The 20124-nt window shown below is 37.0% G+C and overlaps 1 protein-coding gene across 1 annotated transcript in view; it reads left to right on the forward strand.

Annotated features, from left to right (window-relative positions):
- The window catches only part of LOC115220456 (inter-alpha-trypsin inhibitor heavy chain H3-like), a 244046-nt gene that overhangs the window by 129439 nt on the left and 94483 nt on the right, over nt 1-20124 (forward strand). Inside the window, exons 6-8 of the mRNA XM_029790584.2 lie at nt 2833-3118; nt 14984-15351; nt 19420-19764. Coding sequence (XP_029646444.1) covers nt 2833-3118; nt 14984-15351; nt 19420-19764 — 999 coding nt within the window. The remainder of the gene's footprint in view (nt 1-2832; nt 3119-14983; nt 15352-19419; nt 19765-20124) is intronic.

Here is a 20124-nt window from a genome sequence, read left to right on the forward strand (position 1 = left end):
TTGATGACCAAGAAAAATATGTGCTAGTTTTAAAGAATGAACGTAGAGGGATTAAGTTAGAAGCACTCTAATTACCAAACGGAAAAGCCGGTACTGTTGTGAAAGGAATAACAGCTGTTTTAGATGAATACAATTTATGGAACTGCGTAAAGATGATTGTCACTGATACAACGAGTGTGAACACTGGAAAAAGAAATGGCACTGTCGTTCAGATGCAAATACACTTTTATTCCGCATCCCTCTTGCGTTTACAAGGATTTACGCAGTGGACATACTGAAGTGTGAATCTAGTGTCACCTTGTGATTATAGTTTTAAAAGCCCATAACTCCGAAACTACTTCAGCTAGAAAGCTGAAATTTCAGATATACTAATTCTGCATTGCATTGAGTCAACACACCAAGTTGGGTAAAAACTTGAGCAGGTGTTATGAACCCCATTTGAATTTTGCATGATTTGGGTCAAAATTGCTGATCAATTTCTTAAGTTGAGGGTGATGCTTTTTTTTTTTTTTTTCAAATGAAGCAAAATAAATGTTAGTTGCCTGATTTTTATGAAATTATTCACCGAATAATAGTACTGGGTTATCAGGTTGTGAAAAAGTCATAACCCTAATCTTTATATTCGCGTTTTCGTACAGCAGCGCTTGCACACACACAAACACACACGCACACACATACACACACATACATATATATGTACAGGTGATGAAATAAAGTAGGAATTGTGGGATTGTAGTCGATATACTTGACTATATACCTCACCTAAATTAGAGATCTTTTGCCTGTACGGAAATAGCAGAGTCTTTAGATAAAACGCCTGTGGTGAACTCAGCATCTTTATCATTTTTACAATCGATAAGATAACGTGTTAGCGTTATTCTAACAGACTACACCATCAATTACATGTTCTCCAATTGTTTAACCCTTTCTCTGTAATGTGTATACCACAGGTGATACGCAGGACATATTTCCCTGGTGTACATGCATCATATATAATACACATTCACTATGTTTTCAAACACAACAGTAACTTGAGGTTTATGAAAGGAAGGCTTTATATTTCTTACAACCTATAAAACAAAAACAAAGTATATGTCTAAAAACAAGCATGAGCATTTAGACCAAACTTATGAAGATTATCTACATCCAAAATCGGTGGATTGGCTGAATTTGCAGAGCGGGAAATAAAAGGCATTGCTCTGCCGAGTTCAAATTTTGCCGAACTCAGTTTCGCCTTTCCTTTCTTTCTGAGGGAGAGACTAATAAAACATAGAACTAACCAATTCTTGGCTTCTGTTTAATCAGCTACAACCACCCCAAGCAAGCTACGTGCAAGTAGTGCAAGACATGTACGATTTTTAAAAAAATCAATATTATCTGCCATATACAAAGTATGAAGGAAGAGCTATTCAAATCCTATTCTAAATCATCGATTTTTTTAAACTACAGCGTCTTTGTGGTGGTGTACCCTGAATGCTTAGGTTATTTAGAATGAATGGACGTAAGTAAACGTAATTAAAATCTTCCTCATAACGACAAAAGTATTCATGTGGATGTAGGCAGCATTAGTAAAGAAATATAATGAACTGAATGTGCTTATTAAATCTGGTTTTATACGAACATACGTGTGTGTGGGGGGAGGGCAAAAGTGCAGTGTCTGTAAATAGATAGATGACAATAGACAGATATACTGATACGTATACGTATAATGATATATATGTGTATACATGCATACAAATAAATATAATTTATATGATTTATATACATATGAATTATATGCATATATAATTTTTATATATAATATAATTTATATACATATAATTTATTTATATATGCAAAATATAATTTTTACATATCTATCTATATATATATATATATGTGTGTGTGTGTGTGTGGTGTGTATAAAATAATTACCAATATTATATACTTAATGTACGTGTGTTGCTTAAACGACAAGTGCTGCGGATTTTCGTTCGGACAAAAATCCCTTTCAAAACATACGGTCTTCAAAAAAAAAAAACAATATAATTCAGAGATAAGCAAAGCTAAATTGCACCAAAACTAATCTCCAAACCGATAGATGCTTATTTTGCTCTATTCACAGCTTATCGATACCGTGCATTCGAATATAAAGTACACTGCATCTTTTAACACTATACGTTTTTAAAAGGACGATAAACTGTAGTCTCTGGCGTTTAAACAACACACGGGCGTTAAGTATATCGTGTTGATAATGATTACATTACACACACACACACACACACACACATCCATACAGAAGCTGGGTACGGGTGTGGAAATCAGCTGCCCAAGCGGATGTTGACATAAAGCTAAGGATCTGCGGAAAAGGAAATTAACTATTCTGGACTATTGAGAAATCTACAGTTACTTTATCTGGTTTACAAGCTCAGGTTTGTCCCTGTAATTATTGGGGCACTGGGATATGTGTGACACACTGCCTAAATACCAATCTTTAGAAATTAGGCTTCTGAAAGCCTTTCTGGCTTTCAGAAGACTGATTCGGAGACTACAGATCTAAGCCATCACTGGAAATTTATCTTTTAAGTTCATGTCGAGGCATGAGAATACATACCTAAAAGAAAACATACAAATCTGCGCATAAACATACATATATACATAGATACACTGTTGATATTGTTGAAATTCCAACGAAAGATCCTTGGAAAGAGTTTGGGGGCGGAACACATACGCCATATAAACCGGGAAACCGGGCCCATGAGCCTGGCTAGGCTTTGAAAGGACGCATAAATAAAAATACATCATATATCTTATGAACTTCTCTAATCTTTTTCTTTTTGTTTCTTTTTCCAGTCATCAAATGGTTATTTTGTCCACTACTTTATCCCTGAAAAACTGAAACCCATGAAAAAAGATATTTTATTTCTGCTAGACACCAGTAGTTCAATGATTGGTCGTAAGACGGACCAGCTAAGATCTGCTATGAAATTAATACTCAATGATTTAACTGGAGGAGAACGTTTTAACGTTTTGGATTTCAGTCATAAATTAGTGTTTTGGCGGCCAAAAATGACTTTATGGAGCGAGAAAAATAAAAACGATTGCTTAAAATGGATAAATCAAAGGCCAATTGGTGGTAGTAAGTATTGCCATTTTTACTTCATCGGTTTTGTTTGTATGTTTGCTGAATGTATGGATAGATTCTTCGGAGAATATATATTGTTGAAGCGACAGGTACTCTATGAGCCAATTACATAAAAGTAACTTCTGTGCAACTATGTGGCAACTTGGGCATGCGTTTTATCTATTATTTGTTTTTAAATTAAATAGAGTTTTACAAATACTTAAAAAATTAAATTCGCTGCACGCAAATCATGTCACCGTGAGTATTTGTGTGTCTATGAACGTCTGTATATATATGGTAAAATCTGTCAAATTTAAGAAAGGTGCAAGCTTGGATTCCATATTTTTCTGTCTAAGAATTTTTTAGCCTAATCTTACACACGAGAATTTTACAGCTTTATCTATTTCGACTTCCACCGTTAGAAACATATAGTAAAGATGAAGCGTGAATAGAGAGGTGGATGGACAGAAAGATTGAAAAGAATGATAATGGTGGTGGCGTGAGACCGACAGGTAAATTATAAAATATTGATGATGGTGTAAATAATTTTTAAAACATTATTTATTTATTTATTTAGTTTATCTATCCAATCATTTATCATGCTTCGATTAACTTCTTGTGCTACATTTATTGACAAAACAAACAAAACATCAAAATAAGACAAAAAAAAACTAAAACAAAAACGGCACACACGTTTGCGTTCATACAACAAAGAATAGGCTACTCGACAAAACCGCCTTCAGGCTACAATCAGATAAACCCTCCCCTCCATACAGAGACACATATGCAACGTACACAGTGATAGCTCCTAACGAGCCTTTCACTAGTGAGACTGCATGTCTGTTTCCAACCAATGGCGCCAGATACTTCAAGCCAGGTGTACGAACTAAGCGATCTAGTGAGGCAACTGTGTGTTGAATGTCACATGATAGTAAAAATTCTCGGCCAATTACTCCAGAGCATCGTGTGCCATGTAGGATGGAGCAGGGCCTCACAGGGAGACGCAGTTCCCCCTCCCTGGGCACCCTCTTCAATCTAGGTCTTGTTCACATGACTAACACATCGATGCAAGTGATGATGTCTTCTTCTTCTTCCAATCAGGACTCACGTCATTAGCCACAAAGAATAATCTCTAATTCGGGCCTACTCTAAGCTACTCAGAATGCGTGTGGTAACTTGAAAATCCACCCACCACACGCGATAGATTGGCGGTTGCACGGGCACGAAAGCTACGTTGTTATCCTCATTCCGTAAACGGTGGCTTTTAACGAGTGAAAAGCTGAACCATCCTGGGGTACTGAAGATTCGCAATCTAGACTAGGGTCTGAAAGTTTTACCACACCATAGTAGGTTACACCATGGTTTCTCTGCTTTGTAACAGAAGTAGGAAGAATGAGTGAGAGAAAGTTGTGGTGAAAGAGTACAGCGGGGTTCACCACCACCACCCCCGCCGGTACTCGTGGAGCTTAGGTGTTTTTGCTCAATAAACACTCACAGTAACCGCTCTGGAAATCGAAACCACGTTCTTACGACCGCGAGTCCGCTGCCCTAACTTGCGCCTCCACAAGTGATGATGTTGACTCTGAAACTTAATGGAAAGTAGTGAGTTAGCCCGATATTGCCCTGGTTGCTCAAGAACCTAGAACTATCAGAAAGGACCACAACTCGATGTGCATCATGGTATTTTCGTGAGTACCCCGCAGAGCCTTCCGTCGCCCCTCTTCTTCACCTTCAGATCCTAATCAAAGATTAAGTCGTCTTTGATCTGAGTGCTTAAGTAGTCAAATCAGAAAACTACATAGTAACCTGAAATAGACACGCCTTAAAAGTATTGCCTCGGCATGAAACTAGCTAAAGAATAAGAAAATGTATTCTTTAGCTGTTCGTGCAAAAATCTATGTAAGATAACATTTTTAGCACCCAACAGGTAAACATTCATCCAGATCTATTAAAATCGATTTACTTAACTTAGGCAGTAAATGCTATTCAGAGCTCCTCTCTACTAATGCTTTGAGGTTTTTTTATTGTGATTGATCAAAGTGATTTATAGTGCTCATTGATGATTTTTTAATACCAAACTACCTGAGACCAACACAGAATCTATGATACAAAACGTGACGTTTTAAAGAGTTTGCATCGAACATTTTCCAATAACAAACTTACATAAAGTTATGTTCCAAATTAAAAGCATTTAATAAAGAAAAACTAGATATTTTTACTGCATCTTTCCACGTTTTCAATTATAATTATCAAGTAAACGTATCTCATTAGAAATATCGATACGAAAAGTGTTGAATGCCAAATTTGTGCCTAATTAAATAACTCATTTCAAATTGCTAGAAATCGGAAGGTTTAGTATAGAGTTTACGAATTTAATTAGGAGGCCAAATGATTTTATTAATTAAAATATTATATAATTGTTTGACTGGTCTGAAAAGAGGTTTGAAAATCATATAGCGCTCTGTGGAAATGTAAGAAATAAATAAAAATATCAATGTGTCTAAGACACAACACACAAGTCAAATACATATATGCATACGTGTGTGTGCGTGTGCGCGTGAGTCTGTATGTCTGTGTGAATATGAGAAACTAATTAAAGGCATATTAATTACTATACAAGCATATAAATTACCATACAAAATACGTTCTTGATTCTATTGCCATATGGAGGACACCGCAGCAATTTCATTGTACAACTCAATCTCATTTCAGGTAAGAATTAACTTGAGTATCACTTTCCAGCGGCTGCAGTTGTTATGTCTAGCAGGTCGAGTAATCTCTTATCGCTTACCAGCGAACATAACTGTATTGTAGCGAACTTAATTCAATTTGCACTTTCCTCTCCTTCTCACTTAGAGATCTAAAGGGCAGTCATGCAGAAGGTTTTTTGGAGTGTTGGATTTAATGCATGGAACTGTTTAGTAATTCCTCAATCTGTTTAAACGTTTGAATACTGCCGAAGTCAGCTTCGACTTCAATCATCAAGTCCATGGTTCTCAGTCGGTATCGGCGATGTTTATCCAAGTAGTTTGAATTACCAACTCATTCTACTCTAGTGCAAGCGATCGACTATCTCAAAGATTCGTGTATTCTTAATACAACTCTTGGGTAGGTTCAGTGTAACATTCTATGTGAGATTTGGTCTTTGAAAGATGAGGCCAAAAAGATACAGCAAAATACGATTGTACAAGGTACCACGCGGTAGGATCGAACTCACCACCTGATGATTGCAAAGCCAAATTTTAAACAACTTAGCCATGCCTGCGTGTATATATATCTTCGTATCTTTTACTTGTTTCAGTCATTAGACTGTAGCTATGCTGGGGCACTGCCTTGAAGGGTTTAGCCAAATAAATCGATGCCTAAATATTTTGCTAATCTCATAGTCATTCTACCGGTCCCTTTTCCCGAAATGTTATGTTACAAGGACATAAAACAACCAACACTGGTTGTGAGGTTTGGGTGGGAGACAAGCACAACTCAGACCCAAAGACGAACACTTGTACGCGCGCGCACATACACACACACATATATGTAGTGTGTATGTAAAAGACTTCCACACATACACCATCAACCAAAATTCAATCACAAGACACTGGTCAGACCACAGTTATAGTAGAAGTTATAAGCCAAAGGAGACGCGTAGTAGGACCGAAACCGAAACCACGAGTTAGATGTTTTGCAAACAACTTGTACATGCAAGTGCTACTAGTCGAAAGCTCCGTATACCGGAAGCCAGCTAGTGTATGGGGTGATCAGGAGAGAACGCGCGCCGTTTCGGATCCTACCTCTTGACGACATCATTGCGCACCGGACCCCTCACTGATATGAGGCCCGCTTGCTAGATCAACTGGTTATCAAATAAAGCTCAATATTCTTCTAGCCATCGCTCATCGTCTCTTTTAACAAAATTCACACACGTACACATAAGAGATTTTTTATAGGATCCAAAACGCTGAATTCCTCTCAAAAGATATTGATTAATCCAAGCTTATTATAAAAACACCTCTGTGCCGCGCAGTAGTATCGAAAGTAGAACCACATAGTTGCAAAGCACACATTTTAACCCTGCAGATATCTCTAAGCCTATTTATTTTGTAGTTATCTTTTACTTGCTCCAGTCACTAGAGGGTGGAGATGATGAGGCACCGCCTTAAAGAATATTTAGTTAAATTAATTGATCCTACTATCTTTTAAAGTTGGTAATTATTCTATCGGTCCGTTTTTCCGAACCGCTAAATTCAAGGGACATAAAACACCATCAGCGATATAGATAGATAGATATATAGATAGATACACGCGGCGGGCTTCTTTTCAATTTCCCTTCTAGCAAATCCACTGAGAAGACTTTCAGACCTGGTACTTATTCTATCGGCCTGTTTTAACGAACAGCTAAATTCAAGGGACGTAAACACACCATCAGCTATATATATACACGCGGCAGGCTTCTTTTCAATTTCCGTCTAGTAAATCCACTGATAAGGCTTTGATCGCCCCGAGGCTATAGTAGAAGACACTTGCCCAAGTTGCCACGCAGACTGAACCTGGAATGATGTGGTTGGGAAGCAAACCTCTTACCACGCAGCAACGCCTGCGCCAACTGGCTTCAATCAAATGTAGGTCATATCCTCAAAATGAGGATATGACCTACATTTGATTAGATCGTACTTGATTTAGTGACGCCAAATGGATTAAAGACGAAGTCGACCTTGGCTGTATTAGAATTTCTGACACATGCGTACTAAACTAAATACTGCTATGTATGTATAATATGGGTTTTAACACTTCTGTGCTTTTATTTTTTAATAAAAATAAAGAAGACTTTTTGAGTGACCTTGAAAAGATTTTGCATTGTTAAACATAGGCTGAGTTAGGAATAGCTATGAAAATACACTAATGCCTGATTTTCAGTCATGATTTCAGATAAAGTATGGTGTAATTTGATAACATTGCACTTATTTTTTAAATGTTTTCAGTTGATCTGATTTAAATTCTCTTCAATACTTTCATATATTCCCATACAATTACTTATTTGCAATTATAATGAATTGTGTCAAGTCTTCTATATATATTTAAACACAAGTCATGTCTGGTAAAGAGGTACCTTCTATATTTCTATATGATCACTCTTCCAGACAGAAATATGAAACCGCCCTCAAATCACACCGTTCTTTGACATGCATTCACCAAGGCACACGTGCCTCTCTAGCTGGAGGAATATTTCTCTCGACTCCAACTAGCGCCGTATATTTGGCGCTGTCCTTAGTTTCGCGGATTTCTTTACTCCTCACTCTAGCCCTGCAAGATAACGAAGGCGCTTTTGGCAAGATTTTACTTAGATCTGAAGTTGATATCCGGTTCCGAGAATTCACGTCTCTGGATTATCGGTCCCCGAGAGGTAAAAATTGACCTCGATAACAGATGATCTCAAAGCATAGAGATTCCGCCGCCTCACCATATCATAAAATAATAAAACATCCTTTTGGAGCTTTATGGCCTCATAAGGGTTTTGTTTTCCCAGTTTCTGTGGAGTATATATTAACCCCCTGGATGGGAAGCCGGTCTGTCGAAAAATTACTCATATTTGATGGCTGATTGGACTCGAGCAACATGAAATGAATTGTTTTACTGAAGAACACGAGTCGCCTGGTCCAGGAATTGAAGACACAATCTTTCGACCATGAGTCCATCTCCCTAACCACTAGATCATACATCTCCACTTAACCATACTATACCGCCTTTAAAATTCAATTAAGCACTTCACACTCTATGGAACATAGGCTGACGACGGTTGTCCTCAATGTTCTCGACTCCGGTTTATCTATTCTGTAGCCTATCCAGCCCTGAGGATAGGTCTTACTTCTCTCGTGTCTTGCTAGCTTGGATTGTCATTAGTGCTTCTGTAATTTTGCATGTTTTCTAGATAGGGCTGTTTTAGCCCTACACAAACCCATTTTTACCTTAGGAAGATGTAATCCATATTAGTCTGACCTCTGTTCTTTGACATTTCAAAGCATGGGTGGCCCAGCCAGGAGCTTACTCATATGCTGGTATCGCTAGACAATTGCATCAACCCCAATGCTCAACTCGTACTTATTTCATCGACCCCGAAAGGATATAAGTTGAAGTCAAGCTCGGCAGAATTTGAATTCGGAACGAAATGCCGCTAAGCGTTTTGTCTGGTGAGCCAACGATTGTGTCAGTTTTCCACCTGAGTAATAATGATCTTTTCTACCTGTAACACAAGGCCCAAAATTTTCAGGTGCAGCGCTAGTCGATTACCTAGACTCCACTGCTAAACTGCTATTTATTTTATAGACCCCGAAAGGATGAAAGACAAAGATGACTAGGCGGAATTTGAACTCAGATCTTAAAGAGCTGGAAGAAATATCGCTAAAATGTTATCCAACGTGCTAACAACTATTCCTGCTCACCGCCTTACGTCGACTTGAAGAAGTGGGATGGCGAATTTCTGGACAAAAGATTTTATCGTGTTGCCTTTACATTTGGGATTCCTTCCGACGCATCCCATCTGAACGGTTCCCCCTTGGGCTGTGGAAACCACTAGAATAGCTCATTTTATTTCATTCTAATAACACCGTTGTAAAGCACACTACCGCTACTGGATCGTTAACATATAATGATTTCAAAGTGGTTGTTATTATGATAAGATCTATAATTTTGGTTATCATTATAATTATTTTTATTGCTAATAATCTTAGGTTCATCATATACATTACATACATAAATGTGTGTATGTGTGTATGCAATTATGGATATACATACATATATATATATATATATAAATTAATTGTTATCGCCATATTAATATGGCATTCTTATAGATATAAGAATAATTGCTGCTGCTGGTCAGCTCCATGAGGCCACCGCCTTAAGATAGCTATTGATACACGATCTGTATCCATTATAACCTTCGAACAAGGGAGGTCAGCCGCTTCACACTGCCAGTCCGACAGCTACAGACGCGTTTCGGGGTATTGCCCCTTGTCAATGTAGCGCAGTCGGACCCCGCAGGTGTCGCCACTGACGACTCTGTTCGAAGGCTTATATTTACCTAGTTTCAGTGGAATACATCCACTTGTTTTCAATAATAGAAATATTAAAATTACTAAGTCTCTATAAAAGAGATTACGACAGCGTTTACTGGAAATTAATTGTTATCGCCATATTAATATGGCATTCTTATAGATATAAGAATAATCGCTGCCGCTGGTCAGCTCCATGAGGCCACCGCCTTAAGATAGCTATTGATACACGATCTTCAATATATGTACAAATACTGTGTATATATATATTCATACTTACGTATGCGTACATATATATGTATTCATACTTATATATTCGTAAATATATATGTATTTATACTTATACGTATATATATATATTATATATATATATATATATATATATATATACATATATACACACACACACATAAATATATATTTATACTTATATAAGCGAATATATATACAAATTTATACTTATATTTATCCAAGTACCGTTTGAAAGTTGTGGGGTGTTTTTCTACTTAAATTTCTTTCGAGATAACATTGAAAAGAGCAGAGCCGTGTGCAATGAAGAAATTGTGACGCAATGTTCTTATGTGATGTGATCTCGACCAATTTAGGGGACGCATTGCACGGGGGACCTAGTCTTGGGTGAATTGTAAACAGAATATCAATATTATTTGGATAATATTGGTGGAATACTTTCCATATGGTGCAAATAATGTATCGCTCACGGCGGCACTGCAGAGAATAGTTTCAGCTGTTTAAGTCGAGCCCAAAAATCAAGTGGCGCTTTGATCCTCATTATGCCTTGTGTTTGTAGGGGTCCACAATGGGCAGCAGTATTTGAGGTGGGGCCTTGCGAATGTGGAAAAGGATGATGGTTTCATGATCCCCAGATTGAAAAGTTCTGAGGAGTTAGTGATTTATGCCAAATTTTTGGATGCTGAAGATTGAGGTTACAGAGTACTATAGTTATGGTTGGATGTTATGGATAGTGTTAGTATGGTTGCTTAGCACTACATCCAAGACATGTTGATTGGTTCATGGACGAGTTGTGACAGGAAAAAAATCATCCATAAATTTGAAAAGTAACTCCACTACTTCTTTGTTTAAGCTTGAAGTGAAGGTTCTAATAATATTAGTGGACCAATCTACAGAGGGTAGGATGAAGTCGCCCGTCATCAGAATATTTCCTGGGTTAAATTGCAGGAGGAAAGATTTGATCTTCTCGATGCACTCTTGGAAATAGTGTAAGGGTACTTGTGGGGGTCTGTAGAGCCCAATGACAGACAGGTCTTTACCTTTGTTGTGTACAGAGGCTGATTCGCAGTAGCCTTTGGAGAAAAGACCCTTGGCATCTGCACTGAAAGAATCATGGAGGAAAACAACAACTATACGCTTTCTTTGGCCTGCCCAATCAGCGTGAATGGCAGAGATGTCTATGATTTTCAGTTCAGCCTCTGAATGACGGTCGTTTAGGTGGGTGTCAGTTAGGACAAGGAAAGGGATTGGCTGTCAGTATACTGCAATCCATCCCTAAATGTAGGATATTTTACAGTTTTGAGCTTTGATGGCTGGGTTGATACCTTGCGCATTAAGGAGGATTGTCGTTGTTAAGGCAGCAGCTTCGTTGCGTTTCTTCAGGATCCACACATCATGTTTGTTGGTGTTGCTGCCTTTCATCCTTTCGGGCTCGATAAAATAAGTAGCAGTGGAGTACTGAGGTCGATGTAATCGACTTATCCTTCTCCCACAATACCCACACACACAAATACACACTCAGAAACTATTCTCTTCTTCCAAAATTTTAACCCATTGTTTAGTTTATTCTTATAGCGGAGAGCTGGCAGAATCATTAGCACGCTGGGCAAAATGCTTATCGGTATACCACAAGTCTTTAGACTGTGAGTACCAAGTCCACCAAGGTCGGCTTTGCCTTTGATCCTTTCGGTATCGATTAAGAAATTATCAGTCCAACACTGGGATCAATATAATTGATTATCCCCGCTATCAAAATTTTTCAGGCCTTGTGCGTATAGTAGAAATGAATATTTAATTTCCTCTTTCCATGATCTGACATCAAATCCGCCTTGTGCTAAATCGCTTTTCTTCTAATCAGTGCTGGTAAAATAAGTATCATTAATATAATGTTGTCAGTTCACTTGTCTACGTTCTTCGTCTGTATGTTGTAACCTTGTGTTAGTAAATGAGTGTATTTACTTTTGACATCTAACGTTTAGAGGCTAAATCTGTTGTGAAAGCCTTTGTATTTCAAATTCCCTGGTTCGATACAATTGTTACCAGTAACCGTTTACAAATATTTCAATATAAAAGGCGCAGGAGTGGCTGTGTGGTAAGTAGCTTGCTTACCAACCACATGGTTCCGGTTTCGGTTCCACTACGTGACACCTTGGGCAAGTGTCTTCTACTATAGCCTCGGGCCGACCAAAGCCTTGTGAGTGGAATTGGTAGACGGAAACTGAAAGAAGCCCGTCGTATATATATATATATATATATACATATATATAGCTGTGTGTGTGTGTGTGTGTGTGTCTATGTTTGTCCCCCCAACATCGCTTGGCAACCGATGCTGGTGTGTTTACGTAGCCTGTAACTTAGCGGTTCGGCAAAAGAGACCGATAGAATAAGTACTAGACTTATAAAGAATAAGTCCTGGGGTCGATTTGCTCGACTAAAGGCGCTGCTCCAGCATGGCCGCAGTCAAATACCTGTAACAAGTAAAAGAATAAAGAGTAAAAGAGTATATCTCCGTTTTCAAGCGCGACGAGCTGGCAGAATTTTTAGCACGGAGGGAAAAAAAAACTTTTCGTCCGTCTTTCCAATCTGAGTTCAAATGCGATGGAGAGCGACTTCGCTTTTAACTCTTTTGGGGTCGATAAAATAAGTACCATTTAAACACTGGAGTTGATCAAATCGACTCACCCTACCACCCCAAAATTACTGGCCTTGTGCAAAAATTTAAAACTAATATATTAATCTTTAATATGAATTTTGAAATCATTATTTAATTGTTTCTTTACTTTTCATTTCATGTCTTTTAATAGAAACATCTCAGAATTTCAGCCATTCTCCTTCATGAAAGAATCTTTACTATTCACAATATTCTTCACCATGTTCTAAGGCGTGGTCCAGAAGTTCTTTCTGTATCATGTCCTATATAATATCTGTACCGTTTAAGCTTGTTCAAATAACATCAATAATTAAAATACTTCAAGCAAGAATATTATTCTCCATTTTTTTTGCCAAAGAAATCTGTCTAAATTGGTATTTTCACGGTGTCTTCGGTTTTTAATCTGGTTAAAGTATCAACAAATTGAATAATTAATTCCAAATTTAATTAATTTTATTTCTCAAGGGACAAAATATTCAGTTCTAATTTTTTTTTTTTTTCCTGGTGAGAGAGAAAAATTTTACTAAACAGCTAAAATTTTACTCTAATCAGTTCGATATGTTTAAAATTAGGTTCTTATGTTATTTTTCAAATTAACTTATGTAATTATTTGCTAAATGATCAATCTAATTACGTATGGAATTAATTTAATTTATCGGAGGACAGAATTATTAGAGAGCAATAACGTCTATACTTTGTCTACTTTTCGTTCCAGCCTTTAGTCATTAATCTCCAGTCATTAATCTCCATTCGATCGTATATTTCTATCCAAAGCTATTATTTAATATAAAGCAATTTCCATATTCAAATATTGCAATAAAATGATTCATTTATATGCATACGTCTGTGTGTATCTGTGTTTAGCATATGTAGCTATCTCACTACTACAGTTTCGTGCAACAGTCCAGGAATTTGGACGCCATCATCTTCGACTGACATCTATAGTAATCGGAGAAGTCAAACAAATGATGGCCGTGTCTTTCGCTTTCCAATCTGCCAGTGCAGAAGACTTAGGTGTCTAAATTGCTAGCCAATAGCGTGGAAGTTACTATATGCGCATTACAAACACACACGTGTATGTATATATATATATATATTGAGGAAAACGAGGTCACCAGGATTTGGGGAAAAGTTTATTCATTATTATCAGCGCTTTCGTTCGTTTTTCGAACTTGTCTAATAAGATTGTGAAAGTGCAAACAGGTTGTTCATTTATGTAAAACATGTTTTTTGTTTTGTTTAGAAGAGAACAGTGTCTTGCTTTGGGGGTGGATGAGGTTTCTAGGACAATGCAGATAGATAGAGAGAGAGTGACATGTATTTACCGTTTATTTATTTATTTAATCATTTACCATTGTATTGATATGGGTTCAAGGATGAATGGTGAATATAGTCAAGTGGAAGGGAGTCCTTCCCTCTCCCTACCAATCTATGTGTGTATTTATATGTCTATCTATCTCCAAGGTCCTGGAACATCACCCCCAAAAAACAAAACAAAACCAATGTTCTCTTCTAAACAAAACACAAAAAAAACATCTGTTTTATATAAATGAACAACCTGTTTGCACCTTCACAAACTTATTTCACAAGTTCGAAAAACGAACGAAAGCGCTAATAATAATGAATAAATTTTTTTTTATTCTGTCGACCTCCTTTTTTCTCGATATACAATATCTGTACACCACTCCTGACACCATCTCTCTCTCTCTCTCTCTCTATATATATATATATATATATATATATATATATGTATGTATGTGTATAACTTATCCTCTTTCACTCATCTTGTGAGTATTGTGTACGTATATATATATATATGTGTGTGTGTGTGTGTGTGTGTGTGTGTGTGTGTGTGCGTGTGTGAGTAAGTGAGTGTGACAAGGAGATTGCACGGTTTAGTTTTATGAAAATTCATGCGATGTTATCTTCAATTAGGTACCGACATCAACCGAGCTGTCGTTGAAGGTGCTAAGATGATGAAGACAGTCGACAACACAACAGCTGATGGCAGAGCCAGAGTTATCCTTTTTCTCACTGATGGTAGTGCAACATTTGGGGAATCCAGCCGAAATGTGATATTAAATAATCTTCATAAAGAAAATCTAACAAAAACACCAATATTTTCTCTTTCATTTGGAGCTGACGCCGACATGAAATTGTTACAAAGAATTTCTTTACAGAATTCAGGTGAAGTTAAACGGATCTACGAGTCAAATGATTCTGCACTTCAGCTAAAGAAGTTTTATGATCAAATATCTTCAACGTTAATGACAGATATGAAAGTGAAATACATTCCAAAGGAAGTGAGTCCTAGTTTATTTGTTTTGCTGTGTACGTGTGTCTATAGCCTTTTATTTTGTTATTTGTTTTTACTTGATTCAGTCATTAGACTGCGGCCATGCTGGGGCACTGCCTTGTGGAATTTTAGTCGAATGAATCGACCCTAGAACATTTTTTTTTCTTTTTAAGCCTGGTACTTATTTTGTCGGTCTCTTTTTGTCAAGGAGAGAAACAAGTAGAGAAAAAAATGCGTGTAGTAGCTAACGATCTATCATGGCGTCTAACTTCGGACAGAATGGTCAGACGCGAGAGGGACAGTAGGGGAGATAACAGAGTCAAGTGACTTCCAATACGAATATATATATGTGCAACGGGCTTTTTTCAGTTTCCGTCTACCAAATCCACTTACAAGGCTTTGGTCGGCCCAAGGTTACAGTAGAAGACACTTGCCCAAGGTGCCACGCAGTGGGACAGAATACAGTGCCATGTGGTTTGGGAGGCAAACTTCTTAATACACCACCACGCCTGCGCCTATTTTATTTATTTATGTTTTGCTCTACTTAAATAAATAAAATGTCGTTTTATAATCCGAAGCTTCCTAAATGATCTCATTAGGATGCTTTTATAGACCTGTCAGAGAAGTTAAAGTGAGCAAACACCCAGTTGAACACAATTGGAATGTAATTAAATAAATTCTAACACAAGCACTCAGTCGTGAAGTTTACTACTTTTGTGGGAAATAAATGTCAAATTGTAACAGTCACATGATTTTTACTGAGAGCCTTCAAGTGTAGTGTATCTGGAGCAATTCCAGATTGTTATCAAATAGCAAACCCGATTAGATGAGAACCTATTTCCATCCAACGTGGAACCCATCACCGTATTGTGTAGCATTGGTATTTATTAACGGAAGGAAATGTCTGTGATAGATTTGCCCTATATTAAGTTAGGGAACGTCATAAACCTATTTCTTTGCTTCTAATGTAACAAGATGTCGGCATTTCCCGACATATCTTTTAAATATTAATTTTTTCTTTTCAAATTTTGCAGTTTGTTAATATCCTCATTTTGAGGAATGGAGGAATGTTCCACATGGGGATAAGATCTATAGTGTTTCTGCGTTCTAAATGAGTCGCGGCTTTGTGGGAAGAAGCTTGATTCCCAACCACATGGTTCGTTACAATTGCATTCTTCGATGTTTGCAAGTCGATATAGAAACGAGCCTAAAATTTTTAAATGAGAGTCACAAGCTACCGTTTTCGATGCTGACGTCTCGTATGTTATCATCTCCAGCCTCATCATTATCACGTATATCATTGTCTTGTGCATCGGCGTCTTGTGCATTGCACGTAAACGCTAACTACAGTCGAATTAATAAACACAAATAGCAGTCAAATCTCTATTAAATAACACCATAGTTACCATTTGAAAAGCGAGGCGGAGAAATAGTGGATAGTTTTAATAACAATACGTGACAGTCATAGCTAGAGTGCCGCTGAATGCAGATTTGCTCAATCAGAGCTGACTTCAGATAAATAACAACAGCCTATTTTCGACTAAACGAAATGTTAAAGTGCTGTTCGTAACCAATAAAAAATTGTTAATGGTTCAATCACCTCGCTGGAACACTACGGTCTGGACTGTCTATGGCATCAAAATGGACAAAACATAGGGAGAACTCATTTCTATGGTAATTCTCTTTACAATATTCATCATTCCAGATAACAAATGCAAACTGCTGTAGTTATCAGTGTTATATTACAATCGTAGTTACATGGAACCAATGACAAAAAATAATGACTTACTTGAAATACAGAGTTTAATGAGTGTATGATATTTCGGGCAAGAATACCTTTTTCAAATAGAAAACAATAATCAAAAAGTTCGAAGAAATGTGTTGTTACCAGTTGGCTATTCTAGTGCATCGTTCACAACGTTATGTAAATGTTCTTACTCTACTATAAATGAAACACGTGTAGGAGTTTCAAGATAACATATATCTACATATTTTGTTGTGGTTATTTTGATTTTTTATATTTTGATTTTTTTTCTTAATATTGCGGTTAGTAGAACAAGAACTAGATAAGTATTGAATCAATTTGGTAAATTGTACACTTTTATTCTTTAATTCTTTTATTCGATTCCGTTTTTGAACGACAGCCAAGTTTCGACACTGCCTTGAAGGGTTTAGTCGAACAAATCAACTCAAACCCTTATTCTGTTTAGATTTCGTATTAACTGAATCGATTTCTTTTGTCGACCTGCTAAGTTTGAGAGTGAGCATAACAAACCAATCTCAGTTGTCAAACACAAAGAGACTCACACACACATACATACAGGAGTATGTGCATGTGTGTGTATGACGGGCTGCTATACAAGTTTTATCTACCAAATTCACATACAACTCATTGGTAGATCTACGGCTATTGTACAAGGCACTTGCAGATGGTGCTGCGCAGTAGGACTGGATCCAAAGCCTTGAGATTGCGAAGCAAAATTATCATCCACTTGAACATAAATAAAATTTTTATCTTGATCTTGTATCGTTATTCAATTTTATAATTCATGATGAGACTCTGCAAGTAGTTTAATTAAAAAAAACTAGCCATACTTTTTATTAGAAATGCCAAAGAAATTAGTATGTGTGGGAAATAAATTGTAAATACGTGGAGATAGATATTTTCTTAGCCAGACTAATTGATATAATATTGATTGACCGGGGCGAAGGATGGAAGTTTGGTTTCTCATCAATAACCCTGTTTTGTTTCTTTCTCTAAATAGTTAAATGTATCTGTCTCTCTAACTTCGAAAACACATAATCACAATGAAGTATCTTTCACCGCTATAAGCTGTATCATTGTTATATACTGGGAAACTATTTCTTTAACTTGTGGTGTTTAGATTATATCCTTCTTTGAAACTATATGAGAAAAGGGGGGGGGGTAGTTCCGTGTACATCTCTTTGAAACTTGCACTATATATGAGCCAACGAAGGAGCCTCTAGCTAGTCGTTCGACTCGCTAGTAATAACAGTCAAGTCTTCTCCCGCAAATATACCTTACTATCTTAAGTAAAAAGGTGTATCAACATTTTGATTTTTTAACAAATATTAAATATAGGCGTAGGAATGGCTGTGTGGTAAGTAGCTTGCTTATCAACCACATGGTTGCGTGACACCTTGGGCAAGCGTCTTCTACTATAGACTCGGGCCGATCAAAGCCTTGTGAGTGGATTTGGTAGACGGAAACTGAAAGAATCCTGTCGTATATATATATGAGTGTGCGTGTGTGTGTGTGTCTGTGTATCTGTTTATGTGTTTGTGTTGTCTTCCTCCCCCCCCCCCAACATCGCTTGACAACTGATGCTGGTGTGGTTACGTCCCCGTAAATTAGCGGTTCGGCAAAAGAGAGACCGATAGAATAAGTACAATGTTTACAAAGAATAAGTCCTGGGGTCGATTTGCTCGACTAAAGGCAGTGCTCCAGCATGGCCACAGTCAAATGACTGAAACAAGTAAAAGAGTAAAGGACTATCATTTATATTTTAATACCAATTTAGTGACGCGTGTTACTCAACACTCAAACCTTTGATTATTTTATGTATATGTCCACTATACCCTGTGGGGATCACGGCCAGAGCACATTTAATGAAAAGTTTGCTCGAGAAGAATTGACCTGGGGCTAAACCACTATGACCATCAGACTTCATGAATATCATGTATTCAATAGTGATCTAACGACCCAGTAAATTACGGGCCATTAATTTTCATTAGAGGAAGAAGTTTCGATGATTATCAACTTCCCTTTAAAATGATTTATTTTGATGTCGCTGCTTTCTTAGCAAGTTCAATAAATGAATGCATGTTGCGGCATCATACATTCTCTGTAACTCTCTCTATCTCTCTCTCTCTCTCTATCTATCTATCCCTTTCTTTGAAAGGAATAACATTTCAAATTCATGGAAATTAACAAGGGCATAAATGTGTACAACATGATCATTAACTGGTTTAATTTCTTTCTGCCAAACATGCAACTTATATCCAATTTACATTTACCGGAAAATTAACTACTATTTATACACTTGACTTTCAGGTCGATAATGGATCGATAACGAACAGCGAATTCAACCAATATTTCAACGGTACTGAAACAATAGTAGCTGGGAAATTATCAGACAGTTACGTTAAACCAACTTCGTGGAATCTTGTCGCTAGAACAAGCACTGGAATGATAAAACGCTCAAAGAAATTTAAAACAATTCGCTTAGATAAGTCTAAAAAGAAGTTCGGTTTTCTGACAGATAATGAAGTCGAAAACATACCCGAAAATCTTTGGGCTTACCTAAATATTAAACAAACTATAGATAAATTGACAATTACTACTAATGAAAAGGAGAAAGGAAAATTATCGAAACAACTTTTGGATCTTTCTCTGAAGGTAAGTGTAATTGATCATTCTGGCAAATAACATAATTTTCTTTTAATTATAGTTTTATATTTTGGCACGGGGGGAGGGTCTAAATCGATTACATCGATCCTAGTGCTCAACTGGTACTTATGTTATGCAAAGATGACCTCGGTGGAATTTGAACTCAGAATGTAAAGACAGACGAAAACCCGCTAAGTATTTTACCCAGTACCATAACGATTGTGCCAAATCACCACCTTTAATTTTTTTTTTATTATTGAAACTTACTCAAGTTCTACTTAAGTGAGTGAGCATAGCTGTTGCTTGAAATATTTCGTTTCATTTAAGCCCTAAGCTTTTCAAATGATTTAGTTCAGATAACATTGCATT

The sequence above is a fragment of the Octopus sinensis genome, linkage group LG16 (genome assembly GCF_006345805.1).
Source record: "Octopus sinensis linkage group LG16, ASM634580v1, whole genome shotgun sequence".
NCBI classification, from domain to species: domain Eukaryota; kingdom Metazoa; phylum Mollusca; class Cephalopoda; order Octopoda; family Octopodidae; genus Octopus; species Octopus sinensis.